The following is a 20373-nucleotide window of genomic DNA, read 5'->3' as shown; positions in this document are numbered from 1 at the left end:
CCCAATGCCTATTAAATAATGCCAACATTTTCTGGTTTATTTTATAGTAAGAACTGTTTATGTGTGTTTTAAAAGAGAAAACAGAAGCCCGAAGACAGTTCAGTGTTTTGAAACAGTTTTTGAGTTTTGAAATACGAGGGCTGTTGCATCCTGTCGACTACAATGGACAGGATCCAATCATTCCCACATGCATGAAGAGGTATGTTTGCACAGCTTCTCCCTTTAATTGGACCCATAATGTTTATCAGGATGCTGTTTGTGAGATGAAACAGCTGACCATTTATTTGCAAAAGAAGTCACTAATTTTTATATTGTTCTGATGCTGTTTATCAAAACAATTTCCAATAGTTGTGAATGGTGTTGAGGGAAATCTGAATAACTTAATACTTTTTGTGAACTTACTGTCAAAGTGCTATACTAATTTTAGTAACAGGTGAATGGTATGAGCCACTGCACTAAGATTTGTAGATGTCAAATGCAATACCAGAGGCCCAGTCACACACCAAGCTGCAATCCAAGAGCAGTTTTTATTTGTAATAAGTGAACATTCCTCCCTTCCTGGCATAGTTTTGCTAAGCAAAGGCAAAAACAAGGTACTGCATATCAGTGACAGACCATTAAGTGGCATTTCAAGCAATCCTCTAATGCTATTCTCCAATACAAAATGGCATTTAAATGCTAGTGTGACAGTAAGAAAAATGGAACTGTCAGTTAACAAAACATTTAGATGATGAATAAAATGACGTTGTTTCTAATGTAATTATATTTTCAAAAATATCCCAAGAATTGTCTAGGTAATTATTTTTATTACAAAATACCTTAAGGGCCAGAAATTGACATTAAGAAATTATATGCAATGTGGTTCACATGTCCTAAATGATAGTTGTCACATCATGTTCAGTCATACAGCAGATAATGCTTACAACAGCACAAACTACAAGTATGTTAATGGTAAATCACCAGTCAAAGCATCAGTATATGTTTGCTTCTTTTGTTTAAAAACACGTTCTGTTGGTGATTACAACACTAGAGAACTCATCAGTCTTTTTAATCAAATGTTAATATGGAAAGTAATATCATCATCAATCTTTTTTTCCATTTCAGAATCATGCTCACTATACTGGCAGTCAACATCTTCATCAATGTCAAATCTCCTCTTATTTATCTTTTTGCATACTACACAATGGAGAAGGCATTCGAAACTGCTTGCTTTCCCACTCCCAATAATTGAATAATTATATTTCATTAGAATAGCTTAGCCTAACAAAATATATAATGTTAAATAGTAATTCTTCTTTGTGGTTGTTAACTACTATAACCATAGTCAGGTTTGCTAGCTGTAACTTTCCAAAAACATTCTAATATAATTTTACACTGCCCTCTACTGTCCACTTAATTTTTTGCCAATGGTGGATGCAGGAATATAACAGAATGAAATGCCACATAATTTTTCAACAATTTTGGTCTTAATACTTGTAAGATTTCCCTGAGATGCTAAATATCTGCCTCAAAACTGTTGGAGTATAACTTAAGAAACCAGAACATGCAGGGATATCACTTTGGGGGAAAATGATTTTTTAACAGAAATCTGTAGTCTTCAGAGCACCAGTAAACTATTTAATAGTATCTATCTTTGCACAGGGCAACATCTAGAATACTGTAGACTGTGCTGGTGGGGCCATCTAAAAAAACTTATCATGGAGCTGAAAAGACACAGAAAATGTCAAATAAAACGATAAAGGTCAAAATGACCTTTCCTGTGGGAATTTGTTTTAGAGTTTGAGATTTTAATTTAGTCCAGAAAAAATAATTAAGAGACGATATGACAGTGGTCTACAAAATTGGGGAAAGGGTAGAAAGGGATCGAAGGTGAAAAGGGTAGGAATGCAGGTGCTGTGGCTTTGCTGAAGCTGAGCAGGTGTTTACTTGATTGATGATCTGGGTGGATGAAAAGACTGCATAAAGAGAAATTTGAACATAAGAAGAGCTCTACTGGATCAGATCAAATGTCTATCTAGTATAGCATTCTCTTCTCACAGATGTCTAGAGAAGCCCACAAGCAGGTCATGAGCAGAATAGTTGCCTCCCGCATGTGATCTCTAGCTACAGGTATTCAGATAACTCTGACAGTAACTATCAAAAACCCAGAAACAGGACCTGAGTGCAACCATGTTAGCCCCGCTTTTGATTCCTAGCAACTGGTATTCACATGCATACTGCCTCTTAGAGTAGAGTTAAGAGCATAGACTTAACCTCCATGAATTTGTCTAACCATCTCTGAAAGCTTTCCAAGTTGGTGGTCATCACTACATTTTGTATTAGTGAATTAAATAATGTAATATATGAAGAAATACTTGTTTGTGTGTGTCTCAAATCTCCAGCTGTTCAGCTTCACTCAATGACCCCTAGTTCTGTTATCATGAGAGAGAGAAACACTGCACTCTGTCAACTGTTTCCACACTATGACTCCCCTTACCCACATTTTAAAAAATTAAGAAGCCTGAAAGAAGTAATATTTTTTCATGGGGGGGGGGGTGTAGCTGTAGATTCTTGATCATTATGGCTGTCTTGTGTATCTTTTTCTTCTCTACAATATTCTTTTGAGATGTGGCAACCAGAACTGTATGAAATATTTCATGTGTGCACTGGTACTGAATATGCAAAATTAGATTATTTTTGTCTGAATATGCATCACTTTACACTTGTTTACATTGCACTGTATTTCCTATTTTAATGCCAGTCACCCAATTTGGAGAGATCCTTTTGGAGCGCCTCACAACCCCTTTTTGTTTTTACTTTTCATTTTAATGATTTGGTGTTATCAGCAAACTTGGCCACCTTATTTTTCACCTTCATAAAAATAGAATTTGGATATGTGCAGTGAAATAGACTGGCAGTAGGTTCACAAGATACATTACACAACAATAAGTAAGAAATTTGCAGAATTGCCCAGCATGGTATGTGGTGATGGCCCTCAGCTATATGGCTTTGAAAAGGCTTGGAGAAATCAGTGGAGGAAGAGTTTCTCAACAGGTATTACCGTATTTAAGAGAAGTGGAACCTGCAACAATTAAAAGTGTTTTGTATTTATCACTTCTCACAAGCTTCTGGTATGTGGAAGGCGCTGTTTTTGTTACATAAAGACTGACACCTCTCAACTTCAGAAAGAGAGGCAATGCAAGTTAAATGGAAGCACCATGTTAAGAGGCAGTAAACCTTGAGTATTGGATGCTGGAGACAAAAAGCAGGGGAAGGTCGTCACCATTACGCCTTGCCTGTGAGCTTCTCAAAGGTTTTGGGTCCGAGCACAATTTACGGTATCTGGACTAAATAGATCTTAATCTGATCCATCAATGCAATTCTTATGTTCTTCTCCAAGTCTGAAATTTGCATTTTCTAAATTCATGAGCTACAGGTATAAAGCAGGAAAACAATGAAACTGGGTTTTTTCTAAAGTTAACTTCTCATTGTGGGAGCTGCTGCATTGCTACACTCTTTCTGTCCCCTGAAGGTAACAACAGAAGCCTTGAGCCATTTGGCAGAAGACCCTGCAAGTGCTGCTGCCTCAACATTCTATCCAGTGCACAACATTGACTTTTTGTTACATAGAAATGTGACAATTTATTTTGTGATACTGTATATTGATCATGGAAACACACAAGACATCTTCTAACCTAACCTCATCGAAGATACAGTTACATTCTGATGCCTTACAGCAGAATTTGTGAAAATTCTTCAAGAAAATCTCTTTTGCACAACCATGAGTTAGGGTAACAAATGATCAAACCAAATATGGAGTCCAATGGTGGCCACCCACCAGCGGAAATGATTTCCACTGGGGCAATGCGACTTTCCCTTCTTCTCTTGCCCCCTGCAGCCCCAAAATTTTATCCTGAGGGCTGGGGACCATCTTCAGAGTGAATTTGGGGAGGCTGTGGGGGACAGATAAGAAGCCCATTCATGTAGTGTTGCCCCAACTTTTTTTTTTTTTTTTTGTATTTACAACCCATCTGTGTAAATATTAAGATGTACAAATCACAGTAGGTGAACTTCACCTGAATATCCCATAAAAGGAGTCCCGTTTCTGCACCCTGTTCTACTTGATGAGAGAGGTGTTTTTCGTACTCGAGAAATATGTAGAGCTCGGGTTGAAGAAGAGCTTGTCAAATTCACTGTGCTAATGTTTTCTGCATAGGAACTCTTGTCTCCAAAGTATGACTCTAATAAAAAAAAAAGAATTGCTCTTCTTTAGAATTAGTGATTGCAATGTTTGCTTTGCAGAGATAGTTGCAACAGTAGCTTGTAAGAACAATCTTGATCCTATTAAATTCAATGTAAAATTACTCTGAGACCTGTAACAGAAATGATCACCCTAACAAATAATTTTAGGATGTTCTAAACATATTTGGAAAATCAAGATAACCAATTCCCATTTTAACAAAAATTAATCATTTTCTGCACAAGCAAAAGAAAAAAACAGTACCTGTTATATATTTATTATATATAATTGTGCTTCTCCTATCTGTTATATATAATTGTACCTTTCCCTCTACCATTTTCTAATCACCTAATCCTAAATTAGTTCATTTCTGGACTTTTATACTATTTACATATACTGGATCTTGAACTGTATTTAAATGGGCTTAATTAATAAATCATTTCGGATGGGAATACAGCCTTAGCATTGGGTTTTTTTTATTGATTTGAGTGGGTGAATAGTATGATTTACAATGCAATCCTATACATGTATATTCATGACAGAGTGGGGATTTTTGAACCCTTATCTCCCAGGTCTTAGTCCGACACTCTAACCACTATACCTCACTGGTTTCCTAGAGTACTTCTGCTATGGAGCAGCTGTATAAATTAAATAGGAAAACAAATATGAGGAAAGCAAAATGCCACTTAGAGAAGGATCCAATATATTTTCCTTGATGATTGAATTTGTTTTATTATGGATTGTTTTATTTAATGTTTCAATGTGTTGCAAACTGCTTTGAGATTTTTTCTTTAAAATAAATAAAAAAATTCAGTGTGGTGCAAGCAAATTTTTATTCTTAAGGTCTGGCCCAGATAAAAAAAGTTGTGCTTACCTACTGTTAAGTCATGTTCATTAAGTTCAAAGGGTTTTCTCTGAATAGAACATTGGAAACAATTGCAGCCATAGTGGAATTGAGTGTTTAGGTGCAGAGAAGTGGATTTGTAAATGTTCAAATAATTATTTACTACCCCAGTTTGATCTTACACATTTTTTAAAGATGTGGGGAGTTTTCACATGCCTTTCAGCTTCTTTTGAATTGTCTGGATTCATGTGCGACCATTGTTAATGAAAGGCAGTAGGGAGGAAACAGAGAAAGTGCTTTGTTGCAAATACAAAAATCTTAAATTCTCATCTTAGGGAAAAGCAAAACACACCTTTTTTTTTAACTAAGGAATTTTTTTTTTCTACATATGTGAATAAAGACTTGGTGCCACCGTTCATTAGGCACACACACACACACACACACACACAAAATTAAAACTTGGCAGATCTTAACAAGTTCTGTGAATAAACCCAGAATATGGGGTCTTCTGGAAGAGCCAGAAGATGATTGACGAAATCTGGAATTGTGCAGCACTTAACCAAATTAAAACTCTGCAACTGAGGTGGTTTTGGGAAAGGAGAGACATAGCTGAACACGTCCCTAGGTTGCTTATCAACACAACCAGTTGTTTATTTTGCCTTTGAACCCTCAGAACTCAAGCTGACGGTGTGTCTGTTTTAACCCAGAGGAGAGAAACTGCCTCTCCCACCTTCCAGCCCCCTTGAGAGGAAGGGCGCCATGAAGCCGCTGCGGGAGCCTCGGTCTCTCTGAGGGCGAAGGGGCTGCTCGTCAGAGGAAGACGGAGGGTCGCCGCCGCGGCCAGCAGGCGCCTGCTCCGACCCGAGCAGGCCACGGGGCCGCCGCTCCGCGCAAGGCGAAGAGGAGGAGGGAGCCGAGAAGGAGGTGGAGGCTGCCGAAACCTCCTCCATCCGGAGGCTTGTTCAAACGTCTCCCCAACCCTGAAGCCAGAAGAAGCGGCCTTGAAGCCCTCGCGGGTTCATCCCGCCCCCTCGCATAGAGCCAGGAATCCGCACGGCGGGAAAAACGGTTGAACGGGCTGATCCATTTCAGCCAGCAGAGGGGAAGGTTGGGAGTTATTGTTACTGTCAACGACAGTAAAGACACCGAGTACACCTCACCTACATCCACGCAACTCTGGTTTCCTTTTTTAAGGGGATTTCCCGACCACTCTCCACATGGAGAGCATTGCAAAATAATAATGTGATTCCCCCTCCACCCCGCGTGCAGGTTTAAGGTGGTACGGTCCAGGGACGGCGGGGGTCCCCCAATGGCTTTGCCTTAGTGCCTGCCAGTGGTTCGTTAAGTACGGCAGCGCCTGCTTCTCCCTTTGACCAACTGTCATTTATTCCTGCCTCATAGGTCTAACAGCATGCGGCCTTCCCTTTATGTATGAAAAAAACTCGTTATGTTCTGAAGGTTACAGGACAACGCATGTATAAGTAAAAAAATTGGTGGAAATTGTAGCCCAACATTTGGAAGGCAGCATGACACCTGTCACCAACTTAGGGAATGGCCCACAAAGTAATTTTCCATTCCCTCGTCTATCTGCAGCCCCCTCCCCAAAAAACCTCTGAGTAATTTCTTTATGACCATCTGCAGAATGTGGCTAGGGAAAACTGTCTTAAAACACAAGTTTGTGCAAGTTTCCTATGCTCCCTCCTTTTCCAGCAGCCCCAGCTTTCACTCCAAATCGTTCTATCTGCCAGATTTGGGGGTGGGGGGCTCAAGTGGCTGCAGGGGAAGGACCAGGAAATTTCCTTCCATGAACTTCTTGTAGTTTCACTAAGCAAAATACACTTTAAACCTAATTTACACTCCAGTATTTGCTTGAAGCCTACTAATCTGACACTGTTAGAAAGGCTGGGGGGGGGATGCGGATAGGGGCTTGAGTTTAAAAATAAATTCAAACTAAAGATCTAGCAAACCAGCCAAGGAGAAGCTGTGATGAACAGATAAAATTTTTGTATAGTGGTACCTCGGGTTAGACGCTTCAGGTTACAGACTCTGCTAACCCAGAAATAGTACCTCAGGTTAAGAACTTTGCTCCAGGATGAGAACAGAAATCTCGCTGCGGCAGCATGAGGCCCCATTAGCTAAAGTGGTGCTTCAGGTTAAGAACAGTTTCCGGTTAAGAATGGACCTCCAGAACGAATTAAGTTCTTAACCCGAGGTACCACTGTACTGCAGTAGGGATGGTATATATGCATTAGAGATAGTGGTCAGGTATTTCAGTCATAAGCATTGGCCTTTCTGCCCTCAAAGCAGGTTTAACATTTTTTTTTCCCCTTCAGGATACTCAGGATACATTGTGTCTCAAAGGGGTTCTCATTTCTTCAACACATGTAGAGATTTTTAGCACCACTGCCCTTTATCTGTAATTAGTACCAAAATGTCTGGCTTTCACTTCAAATCCAAAATATCAATGATGCAGCCAATGCAACTGGTGTTAATGTCCCCTTGTGCAACAAGACTTTTCTCTCATCCTGCTCAACCCTACATCTTCTCTGGAGATTTTAGAGGGCCTGCAAGTGAGAGGAGAGATATCCTATAGGGATGATTTGGGAGAGCACAGGGAAAGCAAGCCTCATTGGAGGCATGTGCTAATTGAACAACTTTGTTGGATACAACCTGCCCTATTTCCAGTTCTGATGTACACTATTCAGAAGCAGTTCCAAGGATGCAACCATAATATTCAATTAAGAGCCAACTGGATAAAAGCCAAAGGTCCATCTAACCCAGTATTGCTTTCGTCGTGTGCAGGTGCCTCTTTGCCCACAAGCAGACCTGAAAGCATTAGAACTTTCCTCACTTGTAATCCACAGCAACTCTATTCAAAAGCATACCACCTCAGGCTGTGGAAGCAGAATATAGCCTTACTCCACCCATGCATTGGTCTAATCCTCTTTTAAGCTATCCAAGTTAGCAGGCATCACTACATCTTGTGGGTGCGATTTCAACAATTTAACTATGTACTGTGTGAAATTATTTTGTCCTTCCTCAAGTTCTACTACTGCTAGAAAGGGAGACAACCACCACTCTTGTACACTTTCTTCACAAAATGCGTAATTTTGTACACTTCCATCAATGGCCTCCCTTGCTTACTTTTTCTTAAACAGATAGCCCCAAATGTCGTAACCAGTCGGAAACAAATTTTTCACAAAATGACTTGTCAACAAGAAAAGTACAAACAGCACTGTATCCAATGGACCATTAGTACTTCAAGTAGTTACTTCATAATTAGCTTTAATTTATTTGAAGCAGAATCCCATTTCATACTCAGAAGATTTCAGCCAAGTTACAAATGCACAATTGTGACAAATGTGAAATGGAAGCACTTCTAGAGTTCCAGTGGAAGCAGATAATTCATCCTGCAGAAAGTAATATTCTTCTATAGCTTTATTCTTGACTATATACAACCATTTGAAGTGCTACTGAAACTGGGCTTCAAGCCACAGTTACAATAAATACATTAGAGCAAAGGAACAAATTCTAAAATTCAGCAAGGCCATTAGTTCAAAACAAGTTAATGTAATTAATCTTCACTGAATGTCACTAGTAGAAAGCAGTTGTCCAAGTACCATAAAATTTCTAGTTATGTAAAACTAGAACATGTGATTGAAATTGGATAAAAAAGTGTAGCAGTCAGATCCTAAACAGGAACTCAAGTGCATAAAGTGTCACTGGCATTAGCAAGTCAATTTCTTTCGATAGAAACAGTGCTTAGGACAATTCACTGTCCAGTACATGCTGTCACCAAGATGAGTGAATGATTGTGTCATAAATATCAAGTCACACAATTCAAGTATTCTTCTATTGTGTCTAGTACAGTATATTTTGATGTAGCATGACTGGAATGGAGCCCGGAGGCAAACATATTTAAATACATTTAAACATATGTCTACATCTGTTATTGAGAACCTCAAGCACATGTAACACTCAGTTTATTTACTTTGGATACAATCCAGATACAAAATGACAGTGCTTACAGTAAAGTGGTAATTTATCATGTAAACACATTTAGAAATGTCTTTTGACAGAAAATTCAAAGCAGCTGAGTATGGCAAAATTGTGCACATCAAAACCTAGCTTACAAGTTCTGGCTGTACATTTATTCTTTGAAGAACCTCTTCAGGCATACAAAACACAGGATTCACAGGCTTAATTTGTTCTTCTCCCAGTAGTGATAGTCCAGCAATTCCAAACAAGGTATGAAATGGATCCACCTACAACATACCAAGGTGCATATTAAACACACAAGGAGGTTTTTACATGGTTTCACACTTTCAAAAGGTTAGTGCGTGTGCATTAATAGATTTTAAGATTTAAATAAGGCAGAAAGCTGCAATAAGATATTTTATTGTCTGACGTCTCTCAAATTCCGAATAAACTGTGAGATTAAAGTTAACTGTTTGAATTTATAGGCAACTGATACCCAGATTGCAATAGCCTAGAAGCCAGCCAAAAATTCCAATAGCTCTGTTGCTTCCTTTAATTGACACACACTTATCAAGAACTGCCTAAAAGGCTCTACGACAGAAGAGACAGGGAAAGCACTTCCTCTGTAGTAAGATGCCCATGCATATTCAAGAATGTAACACCTTCTAGTGACAACCCTTGTACAGGGTTTCATTCCAGAGGATCCTGTGGCCTTTACATGAGATGATTATAGAGCTCCAAGAGGGAGGAGCGAAAAAGTATCCATGTTCAGTGCATGAAGCCTTTTGGATCTCAACTTACAGGCCCAGTATTTTGAATATATCTGATTAGCTATATCCTATACAGAACATTCCCCCCCCCCCAAGCAGTTATCTATTAAATATCACCTGGGTCTGGGCCTAAATCAGCTCAACTTCTGATATGAAATTATATCTGTTGCCTTATCTTCTTGAGTGATCCAGAACCACTACATCTGTTTTTGTAGAGTATGGCTCCTTTTAAAGATCCTCAAATTTTGCGTTATTAGTTTAGAATTGTCAAACATACATCATGACACCTGTACCTTGGTTGTCGTACGCCTTGGTATTCATATGTTTTGCCTCCCGAACGATCGGAACCCGGAAGTGAGCATTCCGGTTTTCGAACGTTCTTTTGGAAGCCGAACATCTGATGCAGCTTTCCGCTATGGCTTCCGGAGCACCTGCGCAATCGGGAGCCACGCCTTGGATTCTGAACGTTTCAGAAGTTGAACGGACTTCCAGAACGCATTCTGTTTTAAAACCAAGGTACTACTGTAGTTTAATAGTGCGTCTGAGGCCTTTCCTTGATACCCACAAAACATCCAAGTTCTGCCTCCCCCCCACATTGCCCCCTGCTTGTGAGGGTGGCCACTTTTATTCCTTGAAAAGTACATCAAGATGAAGTTAGGAGAGTGACACTCTTTTCTACTTTTTCTTCCAAGTGTATGTGTTTTTCAAGGCTTAAGATTGCTTATCAAATCGACCTTCTGATTCAGTAGAATCAAAGTACACATGCACACACACCTTTGCTGTGTGAGAGAGAGCGCAACTCAAAGGTCACAAAAGGGGGTGGTACACCCCCCCCCCCAGCACTCCCTCAAAAATTCAAGTTCTGCCCACCAGCTGAAAAATGTTGGCAAACCCTGGTTTAGTTAAATAAAAAGTATTGAAGATTAGTAACTTGCCATATCTCCTGGCCTGTCAGCAAATCCTCCGGTCTCCTCATCCTGGCAAGCCAAGATAAAACTGCGCAATTTCTCTCGGTCAATCCAGTGCAACCTGCCAATAATCTTCAGGGATGCCAATACCCACCATGAATAGCATACATCAGGTAACTAGCAAATATAATAATGGCAATATAGGTTAGGTCAATTGCAATTATAGTCTCAAGATCGGGTTAACTGTTGAATGTAGTGAGAAACAACCACATAAAGACACAAAGGGTTGTTGTGTAGACAGATTGAAATTAATATATTTAACTTTATTTACTGCATTTGTATACCACCTTTCTGCCAAGACAGCCATAGTGGTTTACAATTTTAAAGTATTAAGACAAATGTTGTAATATGCAAATGCTAAACATATTGATGAATCTACTCACGAGTGTGACTTAGTGGGATAAAACCCACAGGAAGTCTATTCCGTTTCAGTAGAATTACACCCAGATTTCTTTTTGATTCTATCCTTCCACTGAACATGTGCACAGCTAAATTTAAACCGTCCTAAGATACAATGGGCTATGCTTATGTTCCTAATTAAATAGACTAAGATAATGGACTAAAGATTATATATATATATATATATATATATATATATATATATATATATATATATATATTCAAATCCTGATGTCATGTCACACCCTTAAAAAAAATGTGAAATACTTTGACATCCTATTTTCCACTAGAACTAGAAACATTTCACAATGCTTGCCTAAAGCAGTGATGCAAACAAGGACTTTCTGAGTGGCTTGCCTCCATAAGCTGGCATCAAACAGTAAATTGCTAGAAGTGAGAAAGACTAAGGTTCTTATTCATAACCCATCAATACAGTGGGGCCCATAGCTCCAAAGACTTTTTATTTTAGTGCTGTGACAGAATTGTTTATGTGCGTGAAGCACCAAGTTTGCCAAACCCGATCCTGAATATAATAGACACATTAACTGTCTTTCAGTGTATTTATTTGCTGCAAGCTAACTTTTGCTTAATTGTTGTACCTTTTTTAACTGTGCATATTAAGAAGATTATGAAAGAGGAATCCAATTCTACAGACTATTATCAAAGTTAAAATAGTTGTAATATATTTACCAAAATCACTCTTTAGGAAATCTACTTAGGGACTACTAGTTCTACTCCCCCACCACAGGCCCCTCCATCTATACAGTATATAAAATATGAAATTTAACTTAATACCTTCTCTGGCCTTCCATTAAGACCACCAGATGGCAACTGGCGTTCACAAAGCCACCAGCCTAGCAGGTCAGCGTTTATTTGGTGTAACTGGCCAGTTATGGCTAGGAATCCTGTGCAACAATAGATCTAAAATTACAGATATAAAGTTCATGTCTATTTAAAAATATAGCTACTCAGGTGAAACAAAGGAAGATTACAACGCAGAATCCCAACCAATTGTGCAAAAATGTTTACTTAAGAAATTAGTCAGCCTCTTTCATTAATAAAATTTTAAATCAAAATTATTATTTTTAGCGGCTGATTTAACTTACAGAACCCCTCATTTGAGACACATCTAGAAATGTGTAGCATTCAGCAAGATAATGGACCAGTCTGCATGCAACTTTAAACCATGGCATAGTTCGATAAGGACAATCCACAACTAGTTTTGAGCTCAAGCACTCTCTCCTTCACCCCCCGTTCTTTGGAATGGCCACTTGGAGATCAGAAGCTTCTGCATCTTTTAGGTTAAGCGGTTTAGCATTACGTTAGAAAAACAACAACTGTTTAATATAACTGAAGTTGGTGAAAACAAGCGAGGTTCATAAACCAATTTCAAACAGACTAAAGTCACTGAACAATTTGTTTAGATTTGAATGTCACAAAAAGCTGCAGTAAATGGAAGTGAATGCTTCCAAACATCCACCCGACTTGTGGCAGTGCCAGAAGAACGGGAAAATGAAAGAACTGAGGCTCACTCTTTTAACACCAATATATGTTTAGTGTTTGGTGCCCATACCTATGAATACAGAATTTAGCATGAGGGGACAAACACCACTGCAGCACCAACAGGTGGTTCTGTGCTGTTAGTTTTGAACATGGAAGGATGGGTTACTCTGAGGTTCTAGGCACACCACCTTATGTATAGAGGCGTCTTACTTGCCAATCAGATGCCATGGTGGGACCTCCAAAGATAAAGCAGGTAAGATCCTAATTAGAGTTCCTCCTCCAGCTTAATACTTTAGTTTTAATACAGTTACTTTTGTTTTCACAGGTGAATATAAAAATACATAAGCTGCTGTATTTTAATACTGGACACCTAACCGAGTTCAGTTTTCCTATTTCAGACTCCAGTTCCTAGCCTCCATTCAAATAAATAATGGAAATATTTAGCACCACGGGAACCAGGATAGACATCTCTACAAATCACACCCTTCCTTCCTCCATCCCATGAAGTGCAACATTTGCAAATTGTCCTACTTCTAGGCATATTTGGGGAAAATAGTTCCCTGTTGCATTACATTATACAGGATTTAGGACATCTTAAAGGTTTGCATATCTGAAGTTTGTGAAGCTGATAAATACTTGAGTTAAAATAACTAAACTGAACAGAAATAGGTTAGTATGTTAATTGGTGTCCACAGGCATCAATAATCCCTTGTAAGGTTTATTTAAGAAGCAGAACTACTTACCTGCCCTGCATGAGATTCAGATCCTGGTCTACAACCAAATCCTCCATCAAAGTTCATACAGGACAACACAAATTCTACTGCTTTGTCCACATCAATTGCATCCAGTTTCCCCTGAAAGGCAGTAAAATCCTTGTAAAATCCATTTTAATACCAAGGATATTCAACTCCAAACATACTAGCGCTATCCCTGTAATATACTTCTGTGTGAAAGTCGTTAATGTCTGCAATTTTCACTTGAATGGCATGGGGGGGGGGAACGTTTCTTAGAAAATTGGCAGATGAACCTGAGATTCATTTGTTCTCTACAGGTCATTAGACAAACAAGTATCCCAAGCTTATCCCTGCCTACAGCTCCTTACCACTGGGGGGCTGGGAGAAGCTTCCTTTCACAACATATGACAAAGGAAACAAATATGACAAAGATCATGTAATATATTTCTATAGCACAGTACTGTTATTTACCAAATTCTTCTTTTTACAAAAAACCTGTCTCTCATGTATGAACAGCACACAAAAGCTGGAACAATGCTATCCTAAGTACACTTTAGATGAGCAAAATAAGGAGGACCACAGAATACCGCACTCTGAAGACCTTGTATACTAGGGTTTTTGGGATAGAAAATACCAAAATGTGATGCTGTACCATTTATTCATTAAAATACTTTGCTTTTGCCTTTCCACATAATGCTCTTCTAACCTCCTCTCCAATGTAACCATACTGACTTGGTCAGTACAGAACACCTAACATGTCATGAGTACTTTCTGCCGTTTGCAACTCTGGAAGTATTTCAAGTTGCTAGCTTGCTTGTGATATGCTGGAGAACTTCTTACCTCCTAAAGGAAATACAGTTTATTTGAAAGTCTTCTTTGCCCACTGTAATTTAAACATGTATTTCTAAATCACGACTGCCACTGATGAAAGGACTCACCAAGAGAGCCAACGTCGCAACAGCACAGAAGGAAAACCGCGTGTCTATTTCTCCTGCAGGAAGAAATAGTTTTCATCTTGACAAAGCATTTAAGCAATTCAATAAACTAACAGATGCAAAAAAGCATTTTAAATGGAATTATTCCCTTGTTCCTATTTTCTAATTCCCCCAAAGATTACTTTCATTAAGTATTTGTTATGTAGCATCACAGAAACGATTCTGTAGTGATATGGAGTAACCTCCCAAAATTATTTTCATTGTAAAACCTTTCAATAAGCATATCAGCACTTTCTTAATCACTAGTACTAGTAAAGTACTAGCTTGATCTGCTTGTAGATAAAATAATAAGCTGAAAATCATGGGATCTTAAAAGCATTAAAGGTGTAACAATATTATTCTCAGATCTCAGAGTAATTCTAGAGCTAAAGTGGTGACAGACATCAACTTTACTATCAGATATATACCAAAAATCATCACAGACCTGAGAAGCTACTGAATCAGTAAAAATGGATATGGGAATACTATTGACAACCCCTCTAAAACTGAACTTTCACACCGTGGATTGTGCATGATACAAAAGGAAAGCCAAACATGTGGTTTTGCATTCTTTGAAGGGGAAAAAAAAGACATCCAATAATGCAAGTTGGAAAATGTTACCCCATATGTCTCCAGCAAACGATCCATCCTCTTTCTGTAGGTTCTTTACATAATCAACAATTTTATTTACATCAACAACCTGGAGACTGTCATACAGAGTTAGAATCTGAAAAACAAAACCAATCAAATTAAATGTTAGTGTATTCCAGAACTACTTCAATTTGTTTTCAAATATTTGCGTATTTCAAACTCCAACCCAAACATCATGAAAAGAATTAACTTTTTATTGCTACATTGTTTTCCCTTCGGTGATGCATTCTTCCCCTAACTTCATGAAATATTCTCAGGTCTCAGAGTAATTCTAGAGCTATGTGTTAAAAACCACATCAACTTTAGATTCAGATAAAGATGTTAAATCTCATCACTGACCCAAGCAGCCGTGTTCATGCTTTTATTGCACAAAATGTGTCAAACTGTGCCCACTACCCATCCTAATTTCTGGCCTTCAAGCTCAAAAGCTTCCAAAGAAGCTAGATGAGCCAAGTGTTTCAGTATTTGTAGAAAAGGCCTGCAATAATATTGCTTTTTAGCCAGCTACAGATGAAGCTTCACCAAAAGAAACCTCAAGTAATTAAGATGCATCTCCGAAACAGGATGTACCCACACTGATACTATTTAATTTTCCTACAATAGAATCAATATTATAGCCTCAGAAAGTTCACCATTAGTAAAGATAAATTAATTTACTAAACCAATACTATTACTCATGAGCTTACCTGGACAGCGCTAAGTGTGTATAATAGGTGAGGATCATGACCTATACTGGCACTTATGCCACCACATTCACGCTGGCACGATTTGATAAATGCCAGAATTTCTTCTTTGCTCATCCGATGCAGCTGCCCCATGAGATCCATCACAGTCAGTCCCCAATAGACACCACTCATTCGTAAATATTCTGACATACAGTATTCCTAAAAAAAAGTATAACGGATTAGTTCCTAAAGTGATATAGTATAAAACTGACATAACTTCCCATTTAGTAGTTTCATAAATCCCCCAAACACCAAGCTGCTTTATTTCATTCCCTTTAAAAACAGTTTTAAACGGCCAGTTTTAAATTGCCCCTTATTTTTATACTTACTTTTAGCACCAATCCAGCACAAGGCCTTGCTAGAGAAGGCTCCCTATATCTGTTTATGGCTCATATTTGTAAATGACCATTTTAAAATCAAGGGAGATGTGTACTTAGTTCTAAGAACTAAATTTTTTTAAGCGAAGTGCTTATAAATGTTTTGATCTATAAATTGCTTTGAGTGTCAAAGCACAATACAACAGCTTTCAACCTCTGCAGCGGCAAAAGAAATATGGATGCTACATAACACAGAAGTGCTTACTGCACATTTATTGCTCAAACTTTTCCAATCACTTAAAAGGCCTCAACTCTCTCCTATCTCCAACTTGAATAAAAAAAAAAACCAAGTTGCCCTTCATGCTAAGGGCAGATAGGACACTATCATGCTAAGTTTGCAGATAGGACACTGGATAGTTGCACTACGATCAATTTAACATGGTTCTCCCTTGAGAGGCATTCAATCATTACAACAGATTCCTATCAAGATTAGAACAATTTATAAAATAATACCGTGAACTTGGCTCTTAATATTTGTTTAAATTCCAACAAGTGGAGGTTTCAGAATAGCTGCCTAAATATTTACTGGCTTGGTGTGCACAAAATTGTAAACTATGGTTTGTTCTCATCTTGTTCTTGTGGTCTGTTTGGAGGGAAACAGACTATGGATGCTAGGTTTGCATGCAATGCCTACACTCATTTCCTCGTGGTAAAGCAAAATGTGGTGGGCAGACACAATTTGAACAGTATGCACAAGCACACTTGCTCATTCCCAGTAAGCCAGTTTGCTTAATTCTGATTTACTGTTTTATGCAAACTACACCACAGAATATATAATCCACTGTAGCTGCCTTCCTATAAACACTTACCAAGGAGTCAGTCCCATTGAACTAAGGTGGGTTTACTTCTTTGTAGACATGTACAAGTTTGCCAGATTCAGCACAAGTGTAATACATTTTTTTCACATTCAATAATCAACTTAAATAAACGTTTCTTAGGTCTCAGATCAATAAGTATATCTTCAACTTTGTAGTCAGATAATACATGCCAGGTTACATCACCGACCTAGAGAAACCATTTGCACTTTATGTCACAAATAAACCTACTCTTTTACTCAATATATTAATAGTCATATGAACTATACTGTAATAAAAGAATTGAAAATGCTACCAAGCTTATATTACGGTACTCACATAATCATCTTTCTTTGTTCCATAAGCTGCTATGTAGTCCGCATGTTTTTCTAATAATAATGAAGTTGGTGCATCATTTTTTATTATGACATCTTTTTGTGGCGTTCCCTTAAAAATAATATGGTAAAATTATTTTCACATTTCCCCCTAAATCTGATTGCATGTAACATGTCAGACATAAAACGAATTAAACAAATGGCAGAACTGATGTGTACATACACTTCAGGAATTTATCAAGATCCTTCATATAGTTTGTTTCTTTGGTTTTGTTGTAAAGAAATGCTACTGTACCTACGCAATTAGCTATAAAGGTTTCAGTACACTATGTAAGCATTTATGCCTCTCAAACATATTTTCCAAGTGATGTTCTGGCACTTTTCTAGAAAAATAGCACTGTATATATCATAAATAAAATGAATTCTCATAATTAATGCTTAGTATAGGCAGAATAAAAAAAGAATGGGGAGTATTTAGGAAAAGCTATTCTAATTTCTAATTCTAGGAGCAGGTGATTACCCTGTGTTACATCTTCTTGACTACATGTTCCCCAACATAAATTAGAAACGTGAAATCCAGCAATAATACCAAAGTGCTGACTCATAGGCAATGTACATTCACCTCTATCATGCTTACACAACATGGAGAATTTGGCAACTACAAACATATGCAAAGTCAAACTTTGTATTTCTTTGTACTAACCAATATATATATATTTAGAACAAGGCATCCACTTTTATTTATACAACATCAAAAATCGCTACAAACTATGCAAAACCTTAAAAAGACAAATTTCCCCAAAAGAACAAAGTCGATGGAAGGGGCGTGTAAAGAAAGAAGAAAATAAAGATACAGAAGAGTAAGACCCTGAAAACATTTGAAAATAATTGCAAAAAGCTTACAAGTTTAAAGAGGAGCTGAAAAAGAATTTACGCAAATTAAATGGGCAATGTAAAATTGAAACATATACCTGATCTATAAACATAAACCAAATCTATAAGGTTTTGGGTCTCCAAAAGTCCTCTCAGATGCCATTCCCTTTATTGCTGTTTTAAGGAACTCTGGAATCCAACACAGAGCATTTCACACATCCATGAAGCATTCCACTTATGTGAGAACAAAGAAGCCATGTGGCTTCAGGGTGGGGTGGGTTTAGGAAAGGAGGTGGTAGCAGTTCATATATACTTGGGGACTGGTAGCTTGTGGATCTGCTAAAGCAGTGAAAAAAGAATATGTTACTCTCATCTAGGGCAAAACAGCTTTGCAAAACAGCCTACCAGAAAAAAGCCAGTCTGCACCAGTCATCTGGGACTAGAGTTGAAAGGCAGCACTCTGGCCTCTACCAAGATCCAGGAGACCAATGGCCACTGAGAGGTTATACCCAGTTCCCAGAAGAACGCTTTGGTCAACCAGGCTCCGTCTATCAGCCACTTTCCCCCAAGCTTTCTTTCCATTTTCTTCCCAATGCTCTTCTCTATCATGTCTATTAGAGCATGTGCTTGTGGGAAAGGGCGTTCTTTTCCTGTATCTAGTCTCTCAGAAAATATTAAGGCACTTTATAAGCATTAAATAATAAAGCACAGCTTAAAACTACAATCTTGATTTATTTTTTTTAACAGTTCCAGGAAATCCTACCACAGCCATACTGAAGAAGACATTCGCTCTCAAATGCTAACAAACAGCTTTGCAATAGCCTACCAAAATTCACGCTGCCTATTTTTAGCAACTAATAACACCCCCCCCCCAATTATGTTGCTTAAAATTACGTGCCTTTGGTCACATTGCAATCTTATGCTGCGTAATATGCCGCTTTAAAAGAAAGAGCAATTCTACATTAAAAAAGAAAAGCACCACTTGGTGCAGTTATTCGCTTCTTAAGCGAAGGGCGAGGCGATGTTTTACTATGGCGGCCGAACCCGCAGCCCTCGTGCCTGCAACCCGCACAGCCCTTTACCGCCAGCGATCAAGGGAAGAGTGCCCGCAACCCTTTGAGACCATCCCTAGTAATCCCATTACAAAAACCTTTGCTTGGAGAGAGAGAAGACGAAGCGAGGCCACGCCACGTGCACGGCTCCCAGCATGCGACCCTCCATGGCTCCGCGACCGAGATTCTGAAAGAGCCACGTGACTCTCCCTCGGGGGCGCCGCGCGCAGGTTCTGAAGGGCGGGCACGTCCCTATCCAGCTCTTAGGCCGCAGACGGGCCAACCGCTTGATTGGCGGACCGAGTGGCCAATCACCGCCCAACCCGTCTTTCACTAGACTCAGCTATTCCTTCGCAGGCTCTATTATCCTACCTCCCCCTCCCCCTCCCCCACGCCAGACCGTCTACCGAAAACCCGACGTAGCACGTCCGCTACGCGGACACGACCGACTCGTTTCCCCTCACAGCTCGCGGAACTGGGGTGGCGGGGTGAAGGGAGAGAGGAAACCGCCCTCGCGTGAGAGCGGAGGGGAGGAAAACGCGACTCGCTACTCACCATGTTGGCACATCTGCGGGACTCAGCCCTGCGCCCAGCGCGCACGCGCCCCCTCGGCCGGAAGAGAACGCCATTTCCGGCTCGAGGACCCCCAGTATAGCTGTCCTTGTGATGCCTGCAGTGACGTTCGTAAATGTATGAGGCGCTGCTTATGGCCCACCTTACTAAAAGCCTTGGGGAGGGTTTTTGCCGTTTAAAATGGCAAGGCTTTCCCCTCTCTCCCCTGAATGGGTTTCACCACCACTGGAAACCGTAACTAGCGTTTTCTCCCCTTCTCTTTTTATTGCTTTCAGTATTTATTTATTGCTTTTTGCAGTAGATATTGAACGCGGAAGGAGACGAATGGGAACATTTGTCCTGGGTGAATTCCTTTCCACAGGAACGACACGGGCTCCATCAAGCCCCATATCCACGCGATCAGAAAAACACGAAAGGAGTTGACCTTTGAGTATTGTGCCATCATGACCCAAACTATTCCTAATTTGATGCCTGTTTGCACTGAGCCGTGGCGTGGAAGTGTTTCCTTGGGGCAGCACAAAGGCATCCCTGGAAGTTAAAAGTCGCAAGACAGAACTAAAGAAGGGACCCTGGCTGCCTGTGAACACTTGCCCTATGCATAAAT

General features: G+C 39.3%; 2 protein-coding genes across 8 annotated transcripts in view; both read right to left on the bottom strand.

Moving 5' to 3' along the window:
• The window catches only part of MSH4 (mutS homolog 4), a 32416-nt gene extending 26243 nt beyond the window's left edge, over window positions 1–6173 (bottom strand). The window contains exons 1-2 of one of the 4 annotated variants that reach the window (XM_083448372.1): window positions 5794–6173; window positions 4056–4220 (exon numbers count right to left, since the gene is read on the bottom strand). In XM_083448372.1, coding sequence (XP_083304498.1) covers window positions 4056–4220; window positions 5794–6013 — 385 coding nt within the window. In that variant the 5' untranslated portion in view covers window positions 6014–6173. The remainder of the gene's footprint in view (window positions 1–4055; window positions 4221–5793) is intronic. The other 3 variants (XM_083448369.1, XM_083448371.1, XM_083448370.1) reach the window with 3 other exon arrangements.
• A 2158-nt stretch (window positions 6174–8331) lies between these two features.
• RABGGTB (Rab geranylgeranyltransferase subunit beta) lies at window positions 8332–19863 on the bottom strand. 4 transcript variants are annotated; one of them, XM_083448445.1, is made up of 10 exons: window positions 19295–19386; window positions 18243–18483; window positions 17276–17383; window positions 15727–15924; window positions 15011–15116; window positions 14354–14406; window positions 13425–13535; window positions 11974–12099; window positions 10747–10896; window positions 8332–9328 (listed from the first exon to the last, which is right to left on the bottom strand). In XM_083448445.1, the coding sequence occupies exons 2-10, from the start codon at window positions 18255–18257 to the stop codon at window positions 9188–9190; spliced, it is 1008 nt and encodes a 335-aa protein (XP_083304571.1). In that variant the 5' UTR covers window positions 18258–18483; window positions 19295–19386; the 3' UTR covers window positions 8332–9187. The 4 variants fall into 4 exon arrangements, with proteins under 4 accessions (XP_083304571.1, XP_083304572.1, XP_083304573.1 ...); XM_083448446.1 differs by having other exon boundaries at window positions 18243–18333; window positions 19295–19311; XM_083448447.1 differs by lacking the exons at window positions 18243–18483; window positions 19295–19386 and adding an exon at window positions 19752–19863.
• Window positions 19864–20373: the final 510 nt, after the last annotated feature.

Source organism: Podarcis tiliguerta (assembly GCF_965153285.1).
Source record: "Podarcis tiliguerta genome assembly, chromosome: 6".
NCBI classification, from domain to species: Eukaryota; Metazoa; Chordata; class Lepidosauria; order Squamata; family Lacertidae; genus Podarcis; species Podarcis tiliguerta.
This window is presented reverse-complemented; position numbering and strand designations above follow the sequence as displayed.